We start from the raw sequence: 21,616 nt of genomic DNA on the forward strand, positions 1-21,616 counted from the left end.
AACAGCTATAGAATACGACCATTAGCATTTCCTGGAACTACGTGTATAAATCGTTCTTCTGTGCCCCATGTTCAGAGTTTCTTTGCGAGAGTGCCATCTGGTTTCGGATGTGGTGGCATTTAACCGTAATTCATCGAGAAACTGAGCATACGAATTAAACCATATATCGTCCCAGCCCTGGTTAGTACACACGTGTGCATAGACAAATGCATCACACATAGTCACAGATGGGATTACAAAGAACCCCGCAGCCATTCCCCAGGAGGACCAGCACAGCTGTGCTACAAAACAAGCTTTAAGAGATGATGTCTTCTGTGTCAATCTGGTGTTGGGTCTGATACAGATGTGCATCTGTGTGTTTCTGGACGGACCGCATCAAAGATTTAAAATGATCATATGCTCTTAGTACATGCAAACATTAAAAGTGTTATTTCTGAAGGCTGGTGTGTCTCTGCCAGCCAGCGATTCTGCCGTATTTTTTGCAAGGTTATCCTCAGTCAAGATTTTTTTGGGGCAGGTTAATGAGATTGGAGGGTTTGAGTAAGGGCCACCCACCCTGATGAGACTGAAATCTAGTCTTCTTTTTTCTGAGGTTAAAATTGAAAAAGGCTCTTATTTAGTGTAGTCTCTTATGTTGATTTTAATATTAATATCAACCACGGCGTGTGAGACTTAATGGTTGGAGGTCATTAAAAGGGTTATTTGTCTGATTGCTGCTCATTTTGTGGTATTTCAAAGATGATGTCATGTCAAATTCATGTGTCTGGTCATAGGTATGTTAAAGGGAACCAAAGCTATGTGTAACTGTGTAAACATTGCTCTGCGGTGAAAGTACTGTAAGCATCAGGCAGGCAGGATAGCAGACATCCATTAGAGGATAAAACACACACACACATTTGTTTTACTTAATTGAAGACCTCCAGATTGTTAAAGGATGTGGTCTACATGCAACATGAGTAAGACGTGTGTGTGTGGCCAGAACCACGAACACAAGAATGCAAGCAGCTTACGTGTCGGAAGAGTTTATTTTAATTCAGTTTCACACTGAGTAACAGACACATGCTTTTTGTATGGGAAAAGCCACAAAGACGCTTTATTCCCAATATTTGTAGCTAGATGAATGGTTTGGACTGGTGTGGTATCCAAATTAGCGATGAGGAGACCACATTGTAGCCTGCCTCTCACTGAATTGAATGTGTGTCAATTCATTTCCGTGTTTAAATTCCCTGTTACAGTGTGCAGTTATATGAAGTGACAGCTATTTGAGCAAGCTTTAAATTAGACTATTTTTAAGTGTAAAGATATTGTGGCTCTTTGGTGACTGACTGAGCAGCCCAACTGGTCAACTTTTGTCTCAAACAAACACATAAACAATAGAGTGCAGAAGAAATGTCACTAATGTGTCCAAACAAACAGAATAGTTAAAATGTATGACTAGTGGTGCATAATTCGACATCTATAACAAATGTGCGTTTTTTATAGTTGTTGACAAAATGGAAATATCTGTGTTCTATTCTACAAGCTGATTTTATATTACCCCATCAGAAATAATTGGTCTTTGCTTTCCCTACAAAAACGAATCTTTAAAGAATAAACAGTGAATGTAACACTAGATCATCATAATGGCTATGGGGATCTGCAAGACTTTCAAAATCGTCCCGGCTCCACATGCTTTTGTTTTTCCAGTTGTCGCTGTTAACTTTAGAACCGGCCTAGAGCCTAATTTAAGTCGACTCTGAGAAATAATGTACTGCCCAGATGATACTTGAGCTGATGATCAGTTTAACAGTTATGAGCTCAAGTTTATAAATTTAGTGGCATGAACCACAGAAAGTGCGATGTTAGAAAATGCAGACAGAGAGTGATCAGTCGTGGTAACTTCAGAATCAAATTTCCTGTTGGACAAGTGTCTTCAATGCATTTATACGCACACACACTCTTACATCAACTCACCGACAGAGTGGGTTAGGGCACTGTCGCTCTGGCCATACGATAGCGTACACGGATGTTGTGGAGCTCTCTGAGAGGATGTGTTAATGGACAAGCCTCATTCTGTGAGCTGTGAAGAGAATGTTTTGGTGGCCTGTTAGGATCTTAATCAACTCTTGGTGAAGTGCCTGCAGGATTTCATTACACTGCATGTGATGACATAACAGCAACCTTATGGTCACACAGCTTCGCTTGAACTTGCACTTGGTTTATTTTGTGTTGTAACATGATTAGGATGAATGGGTAGGGTTAGTTGTGTTGTACAGTATTGAGTCCTGGAGTAACATCTGATTTTAGCATTATTTATATTATATACGGTATATATTTGTTAAAGTTCACCCAAAATTAACATTGAGTCGTTCTTTGCCTGCCTTCTTTGTCATTACAAACCTATATGTCCTTCTGATACTTTGAAAAATGTGGGGAACCGAACAACTGTGGTTCCCATGGACTTGAATTGGTTTTATGTCTATACAATTGAAGTAAATTGGTGCCCTCGTTTGTTTTGTTACCAACAATAGTCAAAATCTCTTTTGTGTTCTGCATAAGAAAGTAAGTCACAAGTTTGAGATGAAAAGAGGGCAAGTAAATGATGACAACAATTTCATTTTTGGAGGAACTGTCCCTTTAATTTTCTTGGTAATTTTCTTAGTTTGCTCATCATTCCCTTCAGTGTGATCTATGATGATAATACAATGTGCACAATTTGCATTCAAAAACACATTAAATGAGACAAAAAGAAGACCTTATCAGTACATGTTTCCCAGACATTCAGATCTTTCTGTAAGAGTGTGACCTTCAGTGACATTGGGTTAAGTCATGCGATAAATCAGTTGTTTATTTATTTTGGTCTTGACCTTAACCTTTGTATTCTGCTGTTGGTTGTTGGAGGTCTGTAAAGCGGCAACACTGTAGAATAAGACATGATAAAATTAGAGTATGGGTGCCCAAAATTAAATTGAAGACCTGATAGATGTCAATCCACAGCGTAACCTTTACTTACATGCACACAAAACCTTCCTCAGTCTATTGAAGAAAAGGTTTGCCAGTTAAGTGACGTTAAATGGCCAATAAGAACTGAGCATTTCTAGGCATCAAACTCCTGTGGTGAGTCTCCATACGGACCATCTGCGCAGCAGATTGTTACATTCCAAATAAGTCAATGCTTTTGAAGCCAAATTATTTTTTAATGGTATGATAAATTCCCATGCTGAGTTACCCCCACTTATCCTCTCAGCCCTAGTCTCATTCCCATACTCTCTGGCTCTTCCATCTCCGTGCTGCCCAACTGTAAACCTTAAAGCAATATATATGAGAAGGCCAGAAGTGGAATTTACAGCACCTGTAGTTACCGCTACAAACCCTTAATCATAAGCAGATGTAAAGGAGCAACTTAAAAGCGGGGGTGGGGAATATAAGGATGTACGGGAGGGAAACGGTAAGCATGGGGTACAGTTTCACCAGCCGGCTGCAGTCTACTTCTAGCATATGGTGGATTAAAACACAGACAGCCTCTGAATAAGTCCCCTGGAATCAGAAACATTAGCACATTATGCTGTTAAATGCTGTTACGGGTGGTAATATACATCTCCTCAGGAATGAACCTTCTTGAGCGAAATAAATAGGGACATCAAGGCCTTCTGCCGGACGACTGGGAAATGTGGTATTATTACGCCAAATTTCCAATGGGAGGGCTAGAATGGAGGTGATTCTGTGTTAATGTTTGTTCCTTTGCTTGGAGTTTATTGCAGTCATCCAACCCCAGTCTTATTAAAACCTGATCAAAATGGACTTTGACGAATAGTTAGCCTTGATATTTGTATGAATACAGTGGGATTAATGCAGTAAAAACCATGCTGTGTTTAACAAAATAAGTGCATTAATAAAGTCCCAAATCCCTTAATGGTTAGTATTTTTTTATAAAGTATATTTATGCCGATATGTTTCATGTTAAGCATCCGTCACTTAGCGTTGACTTTTTATAAAGAGTGACGTGTTCCTGTTTTTCCCACTGTGTGTTTTTGTTTATATTTGCACCATCGCCCACATCCCGACACGTTCGCTTACGTGTGTGCCGTCTTTGTTTCCGCTGCCTCCAGGTTAATATTTAAACTCCAGACTCAGTCGGAGGTCTAACATGCGAACAAGGCACAATGGTAGCACTGTGAGCCCTTATTTATTCATGCTCAGCTTCCTACCTTAATCAGTGTAGCATTCTCCTCAGGAGAGAGGGAAAAAAGAGAGGTGGGTCAAGGAAAAGTCATGTTTGAGGTAATGTGCCCAGGAGGCCAGCCTCTGATCATTATATGACATTATTTAACCCAGTGAGATGAGGTCATCTCACAATACAGACACAGAGAACCTCTCTCAATCCTGACCAAACCGAAGTTTTAAAAATCAAACAAGGACGTTTGCTAGCTAACTTTGTTAGTTATACAGCTTGCAGTTAACTATCGGCCAGAAACTAAACATAAAGGAAACATGTTTGCCACTGTTAGTAGTACACGCAAGCATTTACAGATGTATAAACACTCTGTTTATCTTCACTATACACGCTTTGTTTCTCTGTCTGGTAGGTGTACTGTAGAAGTCAGGCCACTTAACTGGAGGTAATCCTGTCAGTTCGTCCCTGGATCCATTGAGTGAGCATGTACAGGTCGGCCAGGTTCCTTGCGTTAAAGTTAACTTATTAAAAAAAAAACTGCGGTCCTAGACCCTGAGTGACTTTACATGTTAACATTTTTATCAGATTTTTCTCTAGTCATTGTCAAAAAGCAAACAAAACAGAACGTGCAGGATCTTTCTGCCTCCCACAAAAATGCATCACAATGTTTACTAACAGTAAAGGCATCTATAATTGCCCTGTTTCGTTTTAAGAGCTCATTTATTTCAGGTTTAAAACTGTGTGTAAAACTCACTGTTCCTTGGCTAAGTACATCACTCATAATAATGTGTGCTACAAGTAATGTTGTCTATGCTTTCTATGTAAATGTAAATGAATAACAGGCTTTTGTTATTCTTTGTTCATTAGGTCCAACAGCTTTACTAAAATTGTGCTGAAGAGATTAGGGATTAAGATTTAAAGGTCCAGTCAGTAATATCTAGTGCCAAGGTTGCGAATTGCAACCCAACCGCTCATAAAACCCCTCCCTCCTTTCGGAACACTAGGACGGCTGACAGAACATGGCAAACTATCAATGGGAACTGTAGTGTATGTATGTAGATGTATATATATATATATTATATTGCATTTCTATCAATAGATCTTCCCAAAAATTACACACTGGACCTTTAAATAAGAGCAATTTCAATTGAATTGCTCACAGGAAGTTGAACTGAAGATGCTCAAATTATAAAAGGGATTTACTGGATTTACAGTGATTGTACCATCAAAACAACTTCCAAAATATTTGTTTTGTATTACAATATCACCAAATGTCCAAAATATTGTTTTCGCGTCATTTTATTTGCCATCAGAATTTGAACTGTCTGAGTAAGGGCCACAAAGTCACATTTCGTGTCCAAAACTGTGCGGAAATCTCGAGCCGCACTGTTTTCTCGTGCACGTACGCCATTCTGATCTATGGATCGGGCTTATTGGTGTTATTTTATAAAAGTATATTTTGTAAATATACGTCCTTAAAGGGATACTCCACCCAAACATGAACATTGTCATGTATTACTCACCCTCAAAGTTGTTCCAAAGCTTTTTGTTTTGTTGAACACAAAGATTGTTCCTACCATAGTAGGGGGGAAAAAGGTTGTCACAGGTGTCCCAGAACTGTTTGCTTTTCTAAATTCTTCAGAATATCTTTTGTGTTCAACAGAACAAATACATTTATACAGGCTTGGAACATCTTGAGGGTGAAAATGATGACAGCATTTTCATTTTTGGGTGTTGTATCCCTTTACACAATTTTTTGTTGCATTTCTGATATTACAGTTTTTCATCAATTTGGGATATAAATCCCTATAAATTGTCAACCTGACTGAACAACCTGCTTTTTTAATAACATACCCACTTCACCATCTCCTCCATGGTATTGAGAACCAGAATGCACCATAACCCTTCCAAAAACTATGAACGACTTTTGCAGTCATTGGCGTCAAAAAGAAAAGGCTTGTCTTAACACTCAGACATCTCAACATTAATCCAGAGCTTGACAAGAAGCTGCCAGCCAGCTCGGTAAATGCTGTAACATGCTGGGGAAATGCTGAAAAAGGCTGGCTCGCTCTTGTTTCATGAAACATCAAAGACTGCCAGCTGCCGCCAACTCCTGATTTGTTTATATAACGTCCATAAAGGGTTTAGGGATTGTGCTGCAAACAGATCTGAGGTGTTCGACACTTCTCCGCAGGCTCTCTTGTTTGGATTTGACACAAAATGCTCTAGAAAGCAAGAGCCGTCTTGTTTAAGGTTGCTAGCACTGACAAGGAGTCTGTTCTTAAAGCAGGCTATAGTTTGCAGGGCATGTTAGGTTTCTGCATGTCAAGCACCATTATTATTTTATTAGTATTTTTGGATGTGTAAAAGGTTTGTATTTCAAAAGTGGTTCATGTATTGTCTTTCACATCTCTTTCCATGAGTTCAATTAATAATAAAACAGAAAGGCACATCAAAGTAGCCGCTGTCATATTTATACTGGGAAATTTTATCAGGCTTTGTTTGTTTCCTTCCTTCTGTTATAAACAAGTCATACGGAGTCTTAGTCAAACATATTGAGTTTTGATGATCTAATTGGTTCCCTTTTTATCATTTTTTAAGGATGTCAGAGATCCGATTTCTGTTTCTTGTGGAGGTCAAGGTCGAAGCTGTTCCCCCAAAAAACGGGTTCACTTCACAATCCTTTCTCTTCCACTGACTCACTGAAACGTCACTAAGCATTAAATGAAAAGTTCTCCTAAAATGAATTTGTCAACATTTAGTCACACACAAGTTCCAAATCTGTGACTGGCTATTTTAAAGAACAGTCACAGTCACGCTCTCCTTGACAGAATGGTGCACAGATGACATATTTTTGAAGCTCGGAAATTAGCACGGCACTGGTTCTCTCGACTGAAAGAATCTTTCCCACAGACTGCTGGAAAATCGCACAAATAAGCGCTGTGATTTAACAAGGGTAAACGATAGACATTTTGCCTATCAAGATAATATTTACAAATTAACAAAATATTTGCTATTTTTGAAGCCTAAATACAATCGCCAGAAGTATAAGCTAACATAATGTTATAAACAGATGGTCTCTCGACATCAACATCACCACCACCAAGCCTCTGTTAACTTTATGAAAAACGTGTTCCCTGGTAAGTCATTAATATTCATCCACGTTTTTAGAGGTCTGTGGCCATGTTACTTTTGTGAGACTTCTATTCGTGACGACGTTTAACCGATATGACAGATTTAATTTTTTTAATTTATCGTTTGGAATAACAAAAACTAAATGTCGCTGGTACATGTTTACCAACACAAGGATAAAAAAGTTTGCCAATCCTAACCTGACGATAAGCAAACACAGCATTTGTAGTGAATGTTTACATTGCTATCTTTCAAGTCTGAAACGGCAAACAAGTCAATTATCTTTTGCTCTGGATAAGAAGCAATGGCTGTCATTTGTTGATAGCTTATCATCCTCTGGGCGTTGATGCCTACTAAAAATCTTGTAAAACGTTTTAAGGTGAATAAGGTCTGGCATTATTTAATTCAGGTAGACGGGGAAGGGCATTAGAGATTTTGGATCACTGTGACGGATGCGAATATCTATTGACACTGCCTTTGCCACACAGCTTGACAGATCCGTGCGCGTGTTCGGGGAGAGGAGCGTGAAAGAAAATTTGTGTGTGCGTCCCCCGGGTGGGCTCTGAATGTGACAGGCCTGTAAAAATCAGCACTGGTGTTGCATTTCAACAGCTGTCTGTTTACATCCGACATGTTTTCTGAGCGTTAGACAAGAGGATAGGTGGAACCCAATCCCTTTTGGAATTCAATAACAGTTTTATTGAACAGGAAAGAAGCATCCGTTTCTGCGAATTGTATCTTCCTTTTCAAAGCAAGTATTTTCAGGCTGGTTTTTATTAGATCTTTTGTATTGCTGTGAGGTAACTATTGTGAAATGTTGGCCGAGGTGCATATGAGCATGAAAAGAGACTTGGAAATGGAAACGGTTAAGGGGCTAATTTTGTTTTCTCTCTGGCAGAGCTGCAGGTACAGGTGTGCCGCTATTCAGAAAGTCATTACTAATTCTTCCCTTAGGGAGCAACAAGTCTTTATGCTTGTCATAACGGAGTACAGAGTAAATCAGTGTGTAATCATTTCTAATGTTTTAACACGGCCTTGCTAAATCAGAAGCACAGGGCTTAAAATGCCATTGACGGTACTCAGACCCTTCCCTAACTGTTAAACTATCAGACCTCGAAAAAGTGAAATCAATTGTTCCAGAAGCCTTCACGGGTTTTCACCAGCCAAACAATGATTTAGTTGCAGTTAGAAATGTCAATGGCGCTTGTGGTGTCCCTGTAAATAACGCTTTATGGCTACTTGTTGCCAATCTTTTTTATGACGGCAAACTATTATGGTGAAGCAACATCAAAGCAAAATATTGAGTCTAATCAACTTTTGTGTATGAAAGTTTGCTGTGTTGGCAAACTGTAGAACAACACTCTGTCAATTTTATGGTATTGACATTACAAAATCAATCAGATATTTCTATATCTTTTGTCTCTACTTTAATGAGATTGTCAGGTTTTCAGTTGATTCATGCTCCATTAAAAGCAGGGACCTTTTGGTTCATCCTCACTTTTGCGTGGTCAATTATTTTGCATCGTTCAATCAAATCACATTGTGCTATGCTTGTGTAATCCATTTTATTTGCATCTGATGTGATACTGTTATGCTGCGTCCACACCAAGTGCGAATTAAGCCAATTAGATACAAAGTCGATGCACAAACTCTCGGCAGGTGGCGCGATTGCTGCGTCTCTGCGCAGGTTCAACACGAGCGAGAAAATACATTCATTTTGATAATGCAGACCTGCTTTTTGCTCACCTCTGGTGCTTTAGAAACAATTAACTTTTTATTTTCTCTTCCGTAGGTGTTCAAGAGTCTCAACATGAGAAGGTTCTCACAGTCTCTGGGGATGGAGTTATTCACAGTCCTGACTTCCCCAACACATATCCTCGCAATACAGTTATAGTCTGGAGGCTGGTGGCAGTCACAGAGGGTTCCAGGATTCAGCTGACCTTTGATCAGCGCTTTGGCCTGGAGGACCCAGAGGATGGCATTTGCAAGTAAGATGCACTGACCCTTCGGTCACTGGACTGACCTTACGTGCACTGCTTAAAGCTGCAATCCACAATCTCTTTTTGAAACACAAATTTGCATACTTATCTTTATGTGGGTTGAACTCAAATAATATCAAACTGACATTTCCTGCAAAATTACGTCAGACAGTTCAGCCTTTAAATCATTATAACAATATTAGCTTACTGTTGTGAATTGAATGTTTTGAATTTTACTTATTGCAGCTTTGCCATAGTTTCATTAATAATTCCATAATAATTGAATCCATGAAAATAACGTCTGGTATTTAATCAAAGCAATCCACTTTCACTACATTGTTCCTCCCTTATTTCACACATACTGAATTTTACATTTTTTACATTCACATTTGAGATATCAAATTCTTTAGGTACCTGACAAAATTAAGCAGATGCTAAAAATGTTTTCAGCAGTTCCAAACCATGACCATCTGGTAGAAGCTGTAAATGGCAGTTGATTTATACAGACGTTTTTTTCAATATAGCACCAAGGCTGGAGCATAACTGTAAAAAAGAGGGGATCTCAAAGATTTGAGAGCTTGAGAAATGTTTCCTTTCAGGCGCTCGGATATTTGCACGGTGTTATGCGACAAATCAGCACTGCTAAACAACTTGCATCAGGCGGCAATTGGGCTCTCTTGACAGGGTCATAAGGCACATGATGAAGCACCCATGAAGCGGTATAGTATATGTGGGTAGGGAGGGGGATTACAGTAGAGATGTATGTGCTTGTTGTGACCGTATCCATTTTTAAAGATTGAGAGTCGAGGGCAGGCCATTTGGGAGATTGGCTCTGGTGCATGAAGGATGATGAATAATGAAAAGCCCACCCTTAAAGTCATTACGTTCGCTTATATATTTATTTTTTACATGACTGATATGGTGACACGGAGAACGGGCCTTGCTGCTTTATCTTGAGTCTCCAGTGTAACTTCATAGCATCTGTTTGAGATTCCAGGGAGATCTTTTACACATACGCAGACGTGCACTCGCGCACACATTCCACGTCACACACAATCCACATTAAAGACCCTTTCAATTACAGGCTAGCTTTTCCTTCCAGGCTACTATCTGTGCCATGCTTTGCTGTCTGGGACAATCGATTGTAGCACATCTGCTCTTTTCACGTCGCAAGAATCTAAATCATGACCTTGCCTTACATATCAGTGTCATATGGAAAAAGGTTTCCAGGCCAATTATTGATAGATAATATGTTAATAATGCCATATTCTGTCTTCCTTCATTTCTTATTGACTTGCGGACATCACCTGTGAAGCATTCCTTATGAGGATTCAGTTAAACGAGGTTTGGGTTGATTTCTCTCGTGATGAATGTGACACGCTGTGTTCTTGTGCTTAACAAGTAAATCAATATGGTGTATAAATTCTTAAGTGTCAATAATTAATTAGATAATACACTTAAGTCACATGCATATTAGTCCTTGAAGTCTTGCCAGTGACATATTGGGCGCCTTCTAGTGGCTACATGTTAACCAACACTAATTTTTGACATATTAAAGATTTGAAAGGTTTACACACAGTATGTACATTATAGAAGCTTATACAGTGAGGAAAATAATTATTTAATCCCCTCCTGATTTTGTAAGTTTGCCTTCTTACAATTAAAATTAAGGGTCTATAATTTTGATGGTAGGTTTATTTTAACTGAGAGAGAGAAGGAATATAAAAACAAAATCAGGGGGAAATTTGTTATATAAAGTTTATAAATTGATTTGCATTCAAATAAGTATTTGATCCAAGAGCAAAACATAATTTTGTACTTACTGGAGAAACCCTTGTTGGCAAGCACAGAGGTCAGACATTTCTGATAGTTGGTCAACAGGTTTGCACATGGGTCAGGATACATTTTAGTCCAGTCCTCTGTAAATTTTTAAGGTTTCTTGGCTGTCGCTCCGCAAATTAGTTTTAGCCTCCTTCACTATAGGATTAAGGGTTAGAGACTGGCTAGGACGTTTCACAGACACGGTTTAGCTTAAGCCAGGACTATGCTTATGTTAAATTAAGATATTTATGTTGCTTTTATAAAAATGCCTTAGAATAATACATTACTGGTGTGTATCTTGAGACAAAACAATGGCACTGGTATATGTTAAGATATTTCAGGGCAAGTTATATTCAGTTAGGACAGGTCAAACATTAATTTTAGTCTGGGACTAGTCTTAAACCTTATTTGTGAAACCGGGCCTTAATGTGCTTCTCCTTAAGGCACTAGTCTTGGCAATATGTTTTGGATCTTTGTCATGTTAAAGGCACATCCATGACCCATCCTCAATGATCTAGTTAAGGTGAAGTAATACTGTACCCGTAGCAGAGGAAATGCCCTAAAGCATAATGTTTCCAACACTGTGCTCCTCTGTAGGGATGGTGGTGTTAGGGTCATAGTCAGCATTTCTCTCCCTCTAAAAACAGGATTTAATTTTGGTCTCTCAGCACTTTCTCCAAAGCCTTTTCTGAATCATTTTTATGTTCATTGTCAAACTCCAGACGAGCCAGACGGGCCTTCTTGGACAGGAGGACCTTGCGGGTGCTTCAGAAATGTAAATCCATTGTCACCAATGGTTTGCTTGCTAACTGTGGTACGACTGTCTTGAAATCATTAACAAGCTTCTTCCGTGAAGTTCTGGGCTGATCTTTAACCTATCTCATAATCATATTTACCCCATTGGGAAAATCTTGCAGGGAGCTCCAGACCCTGGGCAATTGATAGTTATTTTGTATTTATTCTATATCAAAATAATCTGTCATGAACATGTCCTTCCTGTCAGTAGCTTTATATTTCTGTGGACAGGGTCATGACATTACCATGTCTTTTGTGCTTGTTATATTATATGTGGAGATATGTGGCCTTTGTTGTGACTTTGCCATGTATCTTCCTGTCGCGTCTCTTGGCCCCGCCCCCTTGTTTTTCATAATCTTGCCTTTTGTGTTTGATTCCCCTCACCTGCCCATTGTTAACAGCCCTCGTGTTCTCTGTCCCTTGCTAGTTTGTTATTGTTTGTCCTCAGTCCGTGTTATGGATTCCCCTTGAGACCTTGTTTCCAGTCTTGCCTTGACGTGATTTTGTGGACTTATTATTTTGTTACATGGACATTCTTTTGTTTTGCCCCCTCGTGGGAAGTGTTTCTTTTAAATCCTGTTTGAGTTGCTGTTTGCCCCATCGAGGGTTTATTATTTATTATTGTCTCTTTTCCCTACCTTACTGTCTGCGAGTGGGTTCTCTGTCTCAAAATGCATGACATAATCGCACCAACAGTTGTCTCCTTCTTACCAAGCTTCTGTCTTTATCGTATTCAAGGTTTGTGCAGGTCTACAATCTGGTCCCTGACATCCTTTGAAACCTATTTGGTCTTGGACCATGGTGGTGGAGAGGTTGAAATGGAAGATACAGATTCCGTTGGCAGGCATATTTTATATACAATACAATCTGTGATTGCTGGTCTTGCTAGGGGATCAAATACTTCATTTCAATGACTGAAATGCAAATTATTTTAGAACCTTTATATACATTTTTACCAGATTTCTTGGTTGATATTCGGTTACTATCAGTTAAAATAAACTTACCATAAACATTTTAGACCCTTAATTTCTTTGTAAGCAGACAAACTTACAAAATCAGCAGGGGATCAAACTATCATTTCCCTCACTGTATGTGTAGGGAGGCCAACCAGTTGGAGTGGAAAAGGGAAATGACGTGCTGTACAAAAAGTTGATGCAAAATCCAGAAATGGTGTTTTATTGGAAGGTGATAAATATTTACAGTGCAGGAGAAAACAAAATATAAATAACAACTGTACAAAAGGAAAAGAAAACCGCAACAAAGTGCTAATTTTGGCTAAACCAAATGGCCCAAGTTTGCAACACTGCTCAGTCTTAGAGTCCACCATTAGAACTGCCAGCCTTTCGGCCAACAAGCCTATTTATAGGCTGAAGCCCCTCCTATAGAGCAAACCAAATCAATCTACAAACAATTAAGTTTGAAATCATCAAATTAAATAATATAGATACTCAAAACAACACTTAAACCTTTCAAACAAGTTAAACAGCAACCATTAACAGAGGAAGAGTTTAACAATAAATGAAATAGCAAAAGCAACTGTTTCTAAATCCCCTCCCCCTCTGACATCACACCAAAATGGTATCCTCCACAGGAAGTGATGTGGCGGTTTCTATAAAAAACTGATTAACCTGGATTATGAGTTTGGTTGTACAGAGTGTGAACCGGGAAGTTAAACTGCAATAAGGTTTGTGGAAATTATGTGGAGAAATAAAGGTAATTCCCATACGAGTTAATATGTGTTCTGGCATTGTTATTTTTAGAAAAATAATTACATGTTTAAAGAAAATGTATTAAGACTTGAAAACTATAACAAAACACAGCAGCAACAAACTTTAGACTAAATAAAACTAAAACCCCATAACACTTTCCTTATGTGTACACAGATGTAACTATTGCCGGCAATGCGAAGTATTCGTGAAATGGGTGTGTTTGTAAGTCCAAGTCTATAGTCACCAGGTTAACCTGTGACAGTATGTATGTTACTTGCTTCTACACATCCACTTAGTTTAGATCAAATTATGCAGCCCTGGGGAAGGAGTGTAAAGTTGGTGGAAAATGTTGCAATGAGGATATATTTGACATGTACGGATGATAGTCACTTCAGTGGCCATCTTGGAATTGTTAATGGGCAACTGTTTTCTATGTGTGCTATAGGCATAACATCACAACTTCTATCTGCTTAAAGTCAACATCTGTCAAGGATGTAGAAGTAAAATCTCACGATTATATAGATGTACAGACTTTGGCTAATGATCTGACAACGTAATCTCTTTCACATTTTTTCTTGGCTGTTATAATTTCTTATACGTTATAAGTGATTTTATTTTCCTTAGTTGATACAGTATCTGGTTTGTGTGTTTGTCATTATAACAGTTTAACACAGCACAATGTAGACAGTACAAAGTCAGGAACATCCACACAGTTCTTCTTACTTTTTAGTGCTTCCAAACTGTCATCCCTTTTATTAAATATTCATAACTACCATACACTAAAAACACATTCTGTGCTTGATTAAAAGTATTAATACACTTTGCTTTGATGATCTTATGGCTGTTAAAAAATACCTTTTTGTTTGTATGTTATCAAAGAGGTTGCACTGTAGAGATTAAAGCCGCACGCTAAAACCTAACACACTGCCACCAGCAAAGCTGAGCCTGAGAACAGTCGGGCCACTACAGACAAGTGTTCTCATCATCCTTTCTGTTTGTTCAGACCGATTAGAAAGCTGGGCTGGATTTTCTGTATGTCTTGGGAAATGTTAACAAGTTGTAACTGATAAATCTGCAGTTTGAGAAGTTTATAAAGGGAAAACAAGAAAAATATGATTAGGGGTAATTACTAGGAACTATGATCAAATTTTGTTTATGGAAAGGTAATATTTAATCAGGCCTATTGACCACTATAAACCTATTTCTTTTATTTCTACAGATACAGTTGCAATAGAATAAAGAAAAGGTTTCAAATTTATTATTGACCTTATAAAGGTTGTTGCTTGATACATCTGCATATACAAAAATTATGATGATCCATCTGCCTGAAGTGTAAATGTAATCAAAACAAAACCCTGACTGTGAAAGAGTAGTTTGTTTATCATAAATATTCTTGAATTACAGTAGAATCACAATAGCCTTTTCCGCTATGTTTTGGGGAAGTGAAAATCAAAGGTATGTGTGTCAAAAAGTCAGAGCTTCAGCATCAGTTTAACACACCAGTAAGTTAGTGTGGTGCGTGTTGTTTTCATTGAATGTGGTTTAAAGCGTGTTAGTGTCAGTCTGGGCAGAAAAGAAACAGTGTCTTTAGAAAGTTAAAGGACTTTGTTTTGCGAACGGGAATGTATGCTTGTCCGATCACATGATTCGTAACCGGCATCTGCCACTAAAACCAGACTTTATTGAACACTGCAGGACCATTGAGGCCATTCTGGCAGGAATAACCCAACCACAACTAGGCTGTTCTTTTTCTCTCCTTAAAATAAGACACTCGACTTGGTTTAGACCAAGTTACATCAAAAGGCAGTAATTTAGAATTTAGATAATTAAAAAGAAGGTCATGTGATAGATATAGAAGGACTGTTGAGTGAATTTGCGCGCAGAACTTCGAAGCAAAACCCTGCATTATATTTGCATGCCACCTGCAAACCAGTTAATCTGCATGCAAAGTGGAGTATAGAAATTTGAAATAGCCTTTTTATCAAAAAAGATGTCCTTTTTTACAAAATTGTGTTTGTTAGAATGTATCATTGTTTTGCTTGGTAGTGATAATGCGGTAAAATTACTAATACTAAACACAAATAATATGGCGTTAATGGAACATTTATTTTGTTGTATATATTTGTTAATTCATGTATTATTTTTTATTTATTCAGTACTTTTGTCAACTATTATGTTTAATTAATTTTGCTTGTGTAACAACAAATGTGCATTTATTTTAACAAGCATGCTCATGAAACTCAAATGTTGGAAATCAATTAGACAAGCAAACATTGTCAAATTACAGCATGAAGAAATTCAAGTTGCATGTTTTCAAATTGAAAGTCAAATTAAGCTGCATCACATATTTTTGCTCATTGGAGACGTGTAAAAGAAGCGAATAAAATGCTGTAAAGCGGAATCCTCTCTGGATATATCATGGGGCTGATGAAAGTGTACTTTAGAAGGTGTAATCATTTGATTAGTTGTGATTTCCCTGAAGTAAATATAGTATAAAAGAGTCCTTCATTGCTGACGTGTGATTTGGGATACCTGAAATGTGCAGCAACAGATCCATTAAGCTTCATGATTTCCTCTCTGTGGTCTGAAGCGCCATTGGGATGATTGAGATAATACATTTAGCTGTGCTGCGGTTCATAGCTCATTCGGTTCATTAAACGCTTGTGAGAATGTATTTCTAGGCCAAAGCTATTGTAGCTTATGAAAAGCCTAATGGGTTACCATATTAGCTTGAGATCAAATAAAGATAAATAACATTGCCCTCTTTTAATCTCATTTGTTCCTCACCAAGCTTGTTTCTGCTTGGGTTTCCTAATAGTTACCTCTCTACACGCTAGGAAGTAAAGATTCAAAAATGAACCTTTTGAGATTGCTGGAGATTGCAACTGTGGAGGAACCGTAAAGGTTCATTTATGAACCCTCTCTTAAAGATTTAAAACTATAACATCCTTTTGGAACCCTTGTCTAGTCACCATTTCAGTAGTATTATATTACTATTGTTATTATTATTATATAACACATTATATACAATTTCATAACACAGACACAAACACAATGATTCTCCATTAAACATTTATTGCGTACATGCAAAGATTTCAGACAAAACACAAAATTACAACTGTAAAAATGTTGTGTTATGTCTGAAATCTTTGCATGTACGCAATAAATATTTAATAGAGAATCATTGTGTTTGTGTCTGTGTTATGTAATTTTGTGTTTTAACATCTGATTGTAAACAAAGAAAATAGTATGAAATGAAGCATCCCCACCTCACTGCACATAGGCCTATACATTTATTTAAACAAACAAAGTGTCTATTTTAATCTGTTATATGTGATAATTTACTCACCATCATATTCCAAACCCTCCTGACTTTCTTTCTTTAGCAGAGCACAAAAGAGAAAATGTTGCTTTTTGACTAGTGTTTTTGTGTGTAAGTGAATTGTGACTTTGTCAGTCGGCCTGCTAAATAAAAAAATGTTCATTTAAATATACCTTTATACTAATACAGAATAGCAAACCACTTTACTCACACTTTAGGTAAACAATGGAAGCAATTGGAACAACATAAGGACAACAAAAAGCATAAGTGCAATCAAAAACAGCTCTCCTTTAGCCTACCACAGTATACAGAGCTAAGATATAAAACATTTTATAAAGAGTAGAAAAGAGATCAGAAGTCAGAACTGATCGGTCCGGAAGACATGTGTTGTCAGCCGATTCTTAAAGAATCTGCTGATCATGTAGCAGCGGTCAGATCATTCCACAAATGTGGAAATGATACAGAGAAGGTGCGTGAGAGAGATTTTTTACCTTTTTGGGATGGCACCACAAGACGTCGTTCTTTTGCAGAGTGTAGGGATATGGTGGGTACATAAATCTGTATTAGCGAGTGATCTCTACATAAGGTCACTATTGTGGACATGATGTTTACATACCATACAGTGGGCTTTAAAAGTGCAGAGCAGGAAAAGGCACACATGCATAACGTGTGGACACAGCTCTGGAAACAGAACACCACAGATCAGTGAAACTCATTTGTGTTATGTCCTCTGCAGTACTCCTTCAGGCCATGAAACTGTCTATCATGTAATCAAATGTATTATTCACAGATTATGGATTTATCAATTACCTGTAAAACATTACCTGTAGCATGTTCCTTCCTTGTGGTAAATGGAGATCAAGGATTTTTCTATCATTAAAATTATGTAGGCTTTTGACTCACTTTCTTTGTACAGGTTGTGGGTTCCACATTAATGGCAACCTGACAGTGGAGAGACACATCTGGAAAACGCTATATATATAAAAGCTATACAGTAATATACCAAAGTCAATTTGAACAGGAAATCAATAGATTGGTTTCAGTTAAATATTCAGTCTTCATGTAAATAATCTTAATTAAGATAAAACAAACTTTCACACTTAAAGGGATACAGTACCGCACCCAACATTTTCAATTCTGTCATAATTTCCTGTTCCAAACCTGTATGAATGTATAAAAAATGTGTTATGCTGGAAGGTATTTGGATGAATGTCAAATCTCATCTCCTACTGACTTCCATAATATTTATTCTCCCTACTATGGCACTAAATTTGGAATGAGATCTTACATTCTTCCAAATATCTTCCTGTGTGTTCAGCAAAACAAAGAAATGTATACATATTTGGAACAATCTAAGGGGAATTAAATGATGACAGAATTTTCAGTCAAGTATCCCTTTAAGACAATAGACTGCAGCTGACAGACACAGAATGTATTAACATGTTAATATGTTATGAAGTTTAGTAAAATATAGAATAAGTACAGAATAAATTATAATAGTCACTAAATCAGCATAAAGTTTACCTAAATAAACAGACTGCTTTTATGAGCTTGAACAGAAGTATGTTTGTTGTGCCTTTGAAAGCGATATAGTTCAATAAGAAAGTACAATGTGTTTAAGGTTAAACACGTATATCTTCATTTAAATTCAGTACTTACTATTTGATTGTTGTCCATAAATGCAGTTCATCCATTTTACAGGTGCGTTGTCACTTGCGTCTTTTAGCATATTTCAGTGATATATGTTTATTGTTGTCTCTACTTAAACGAAAGTGAGGGGTGAAATAATTAACACAAAGGTTGCCTTTGTAGCCCTGTACATCTCTCTTAATAACTATTCCATAATAGAAAAACGTTACCTTGACGTCGGTAACAGAGGTTTTTAATTAACAGTAACTTTTAACCTTACATGTCATTTGTTTCATTTTCATAATTTCATAAAGGTCTTAGTAGTTGTTTTAAGTCTTACCTCAGATATTCAAGCATTTTCCCTCAGTTCCTGTGCTCGCACAGCAGAGTTTGTTATGGTTTTGAGCTGCAACATGGGCACGCTTTCCTAGCTGCCTTTATTTAGGAATGTTTTGTCTAATGCTGTTTCTGTAAGTGACCCCATTGCCTCAAAGCGTTAGACTTGTCATTAAATGTCTCATAGCTATTAGACAGAGTCTTTTTACACTGAATAATGGTGGGCAGAGATGAATATACAGCATAGTTATACCAGAAGATAAACCTCCCCTGAAATCATCATCACACCATCTTAATGCTCATGACGGGAGATAGTAGCCCTCAGGAAGGACATGGCACTGAAATTTATGGCAGCGGTGATGATGCACAGCAAGCATCAGGTGCATCATCACACACTGCGAGCAGGACTTCATTATCATGTCCCAACAATCGACCACCTGCCCCGTCATGAGGCTGTGATGGAGCTGATAAGTGGGAAGGTCTTCTGGTTAAAAAGTAATTATTGTGCCAGTTTCTACAAACGGTTGTACTAAAAGAATTAAAACATTGCATATAGAACAATTGATTTGACTTTTTAAGGGGCAGAAATTCTAATCACCAACGTCTGATTTGTAGAGACAGACCTGACAACAAAATAAACTGCTTGTGGGTTTGACTTTTGACCTTTTTTGCACATTGAATCATCCTTGTTTATCTTTGTTTTATATAAATTGTAAATTGTATCTACAGTAGGCCTACATTTAATCAATTCAATAACAGTTTAATTACAATTCTGGACAATAAGACCAATTTCACAATTAGTATAACTTGTAAAAACATAACAAATTTGCATATTCTTTTTTCATACTAATTTTCCCTATGTCTCTACTGTCTGCACTAATGCTGTATATACAATATTTTTGTAAAGCTGCTTTGCAATAATACAAAACTGTGAAAAGCGCTGTAGAAAAGAAGGGAAATGAGCTGATTCGAATTTTACTTAATTGAACTCTTTTGAACTAATTCATGAACCTCTTGTACCCTGTTATTTTAGGTATGATTATGTGGAAGTGGAGGAGGCTGTTGGAGGGATGGTGCTGGGTCGGTGGTGTGGTTCACAGGTGGTCCCAGGGCCCCAGGTATCCAAAGGTAACCAGATCCTGATCCGCTTCGTCTCTGATGAATACTTTCCAGCAGACCCAGGGTTCTGCATCCATTATTCTTTGCTTCAACAGGTTAGTAGCAACTTACTCACCACTGTGTGTAATTAAATGGAAGCTTATGTAATGTTTACTGAGTGGGTTGACTGTTTTAAATGTTTTATTAGTAATAGCCCTCTGCTGAATTCAATTACGTCTAAATGTAATCTCCAAATTATCCCTGAAGTGAAATACACAGAGAAGAGGTCAACAATTGCTGTATCAGTTTACTTAAGAATGTGCTGAAGATAAGAGATTTTTAATAATAATAATAATAATACATTTTATTTATAGGCGCCTTTCTCAACACTCAAGGTCACCTTACAAAAGCAACAATAACACACTCAATCCATTAAACATTGAATCAATAATAATAATCATAATAATAATAACTCGCGAAAGAGTAGGGTCCTTACAATCAAAACAAATAAAAAATTAAAGCGAGTGAATATTATGCCATTATGAGAAAATGGCTCATGGTGTGTTTGAAATAAAACAAATTCCACTAACAAAAAGAGTTGAGGACGGACGTTATCTGAAAGAACATTGTGCTTTCCAGATCAGATTGATAGGACATACTCTGGGTTACAGCGAACGGTGCACTTATTTGCCCTTTATAAACTTGTATAAAATGTGATAAATGCATTTAACAGTGAACTTTGTTGTAGAAAGATAAGCTTTAAAAATGAATAAATGGAAATTTATTGAGAGATCGAAAGAAAGCTGGTGTTGTAATCACTGTTACTTTACTGAGATGACCTGGCAACCTCAAATGACACAGAAAATGTAAGGTTACAATCATATTCAACCTTTCTTCTCAATGTTTCACTTCATGTGGCGGTAAAAACCACAAAGGGGCGGGTGACAGTGTTTTCCACCTTGGCTATGGTTCAGTTTCCTCCCATTAATTTATTCCCTGACAGGCGTCACATGGCACATTTGAAAAGGATTATTCCCCTGAAATGATTTAATAGTCATGCTTGGCTTTGATGTGTGATGCCTGTCAAACTTTTATGACTCCACTTTCCCCTGCGTTTGTTTATTGAGCCCCCGGAGCGTGTCTGAACACTTTGCTACGGTGTTGAAAATTGGTCTCATTGTTTTCCATTGAACAAAGGTTGCTTTATCTGTCTCTGTAAGATCAAGCCTGCATGTGCACCGCTCCCAATTTATTTAAGAGATGATTGTGGTTAGATATAGTATCAAGATTACACAGGACAAGTATGACCAGAGATTACTAAAAAAACGCATTAGACACTTCCATGTACAGTTTCCATTTGACTATGGTACAACCTTACAAATTATCACATTATCTTTAAAGAAATAATAATAATTTAAAAGTAATTATTATAAATAATAATAATAAACAAATTGTAAAAAGAGAACGTAAAAAGAGAGAATAATATGAAAATAAATCGAGATGAACTGATAGCTGATTATTCATAGTGATCTCTGCTGATGCGATACTGATTCTGAAGATTACATTAATATTTCTTAACTTTCTCAATGTAAATAATTCATATAATGACGAATATTAAACTGGTGATATTTGTCTATATACA

At 37.4% G+C, this 21,616-nt stretch overlaps 1 protein-coding gene across 2 annotated transcripts in view; it reads left to right on the plus strand.

The window, feature by feature from the left end:
• Nucleotides 1-21,616, plus strand: part of pdgfc (platelet derived growth factor c) — a gene marked incomplete at its 5' end in the record, with an annotated part of 44,258 nt that overhangs the window by 13,550 nt on the left and 9,092 nt on the right. For both annotated transcript variants that reach the window (XM_079480016.1, XM_079480015.1), the window contains 2 exons: nucleotides 9,078-9,273; nucleotides 19,910-20,090. In XM_079480016.1, the coding sequence (XP_079336142.1) occupies nucleotides 9,078-9,273; nucleotides 19,910-20,090 (377 nt within the window). The remainder of the gene's footprint in view (nucleotides 1-9,077; nucleotides 9,274-19,909; nucleotides 20,091-21,616) is intronic.

Source organism: Barbatula barbatula, assembly GCF_947034865.1.
Source record: "Barbatula barbatula genome assembly, chromosome: 18".
Classification (NCBI taxonomy): domain Eukaryota; kingdom Metazoa; phylum Chordata; class Actinopteri; order Cypriniformes; family Nemacheilidae; genus Barbatula; species Barbatula barbatula.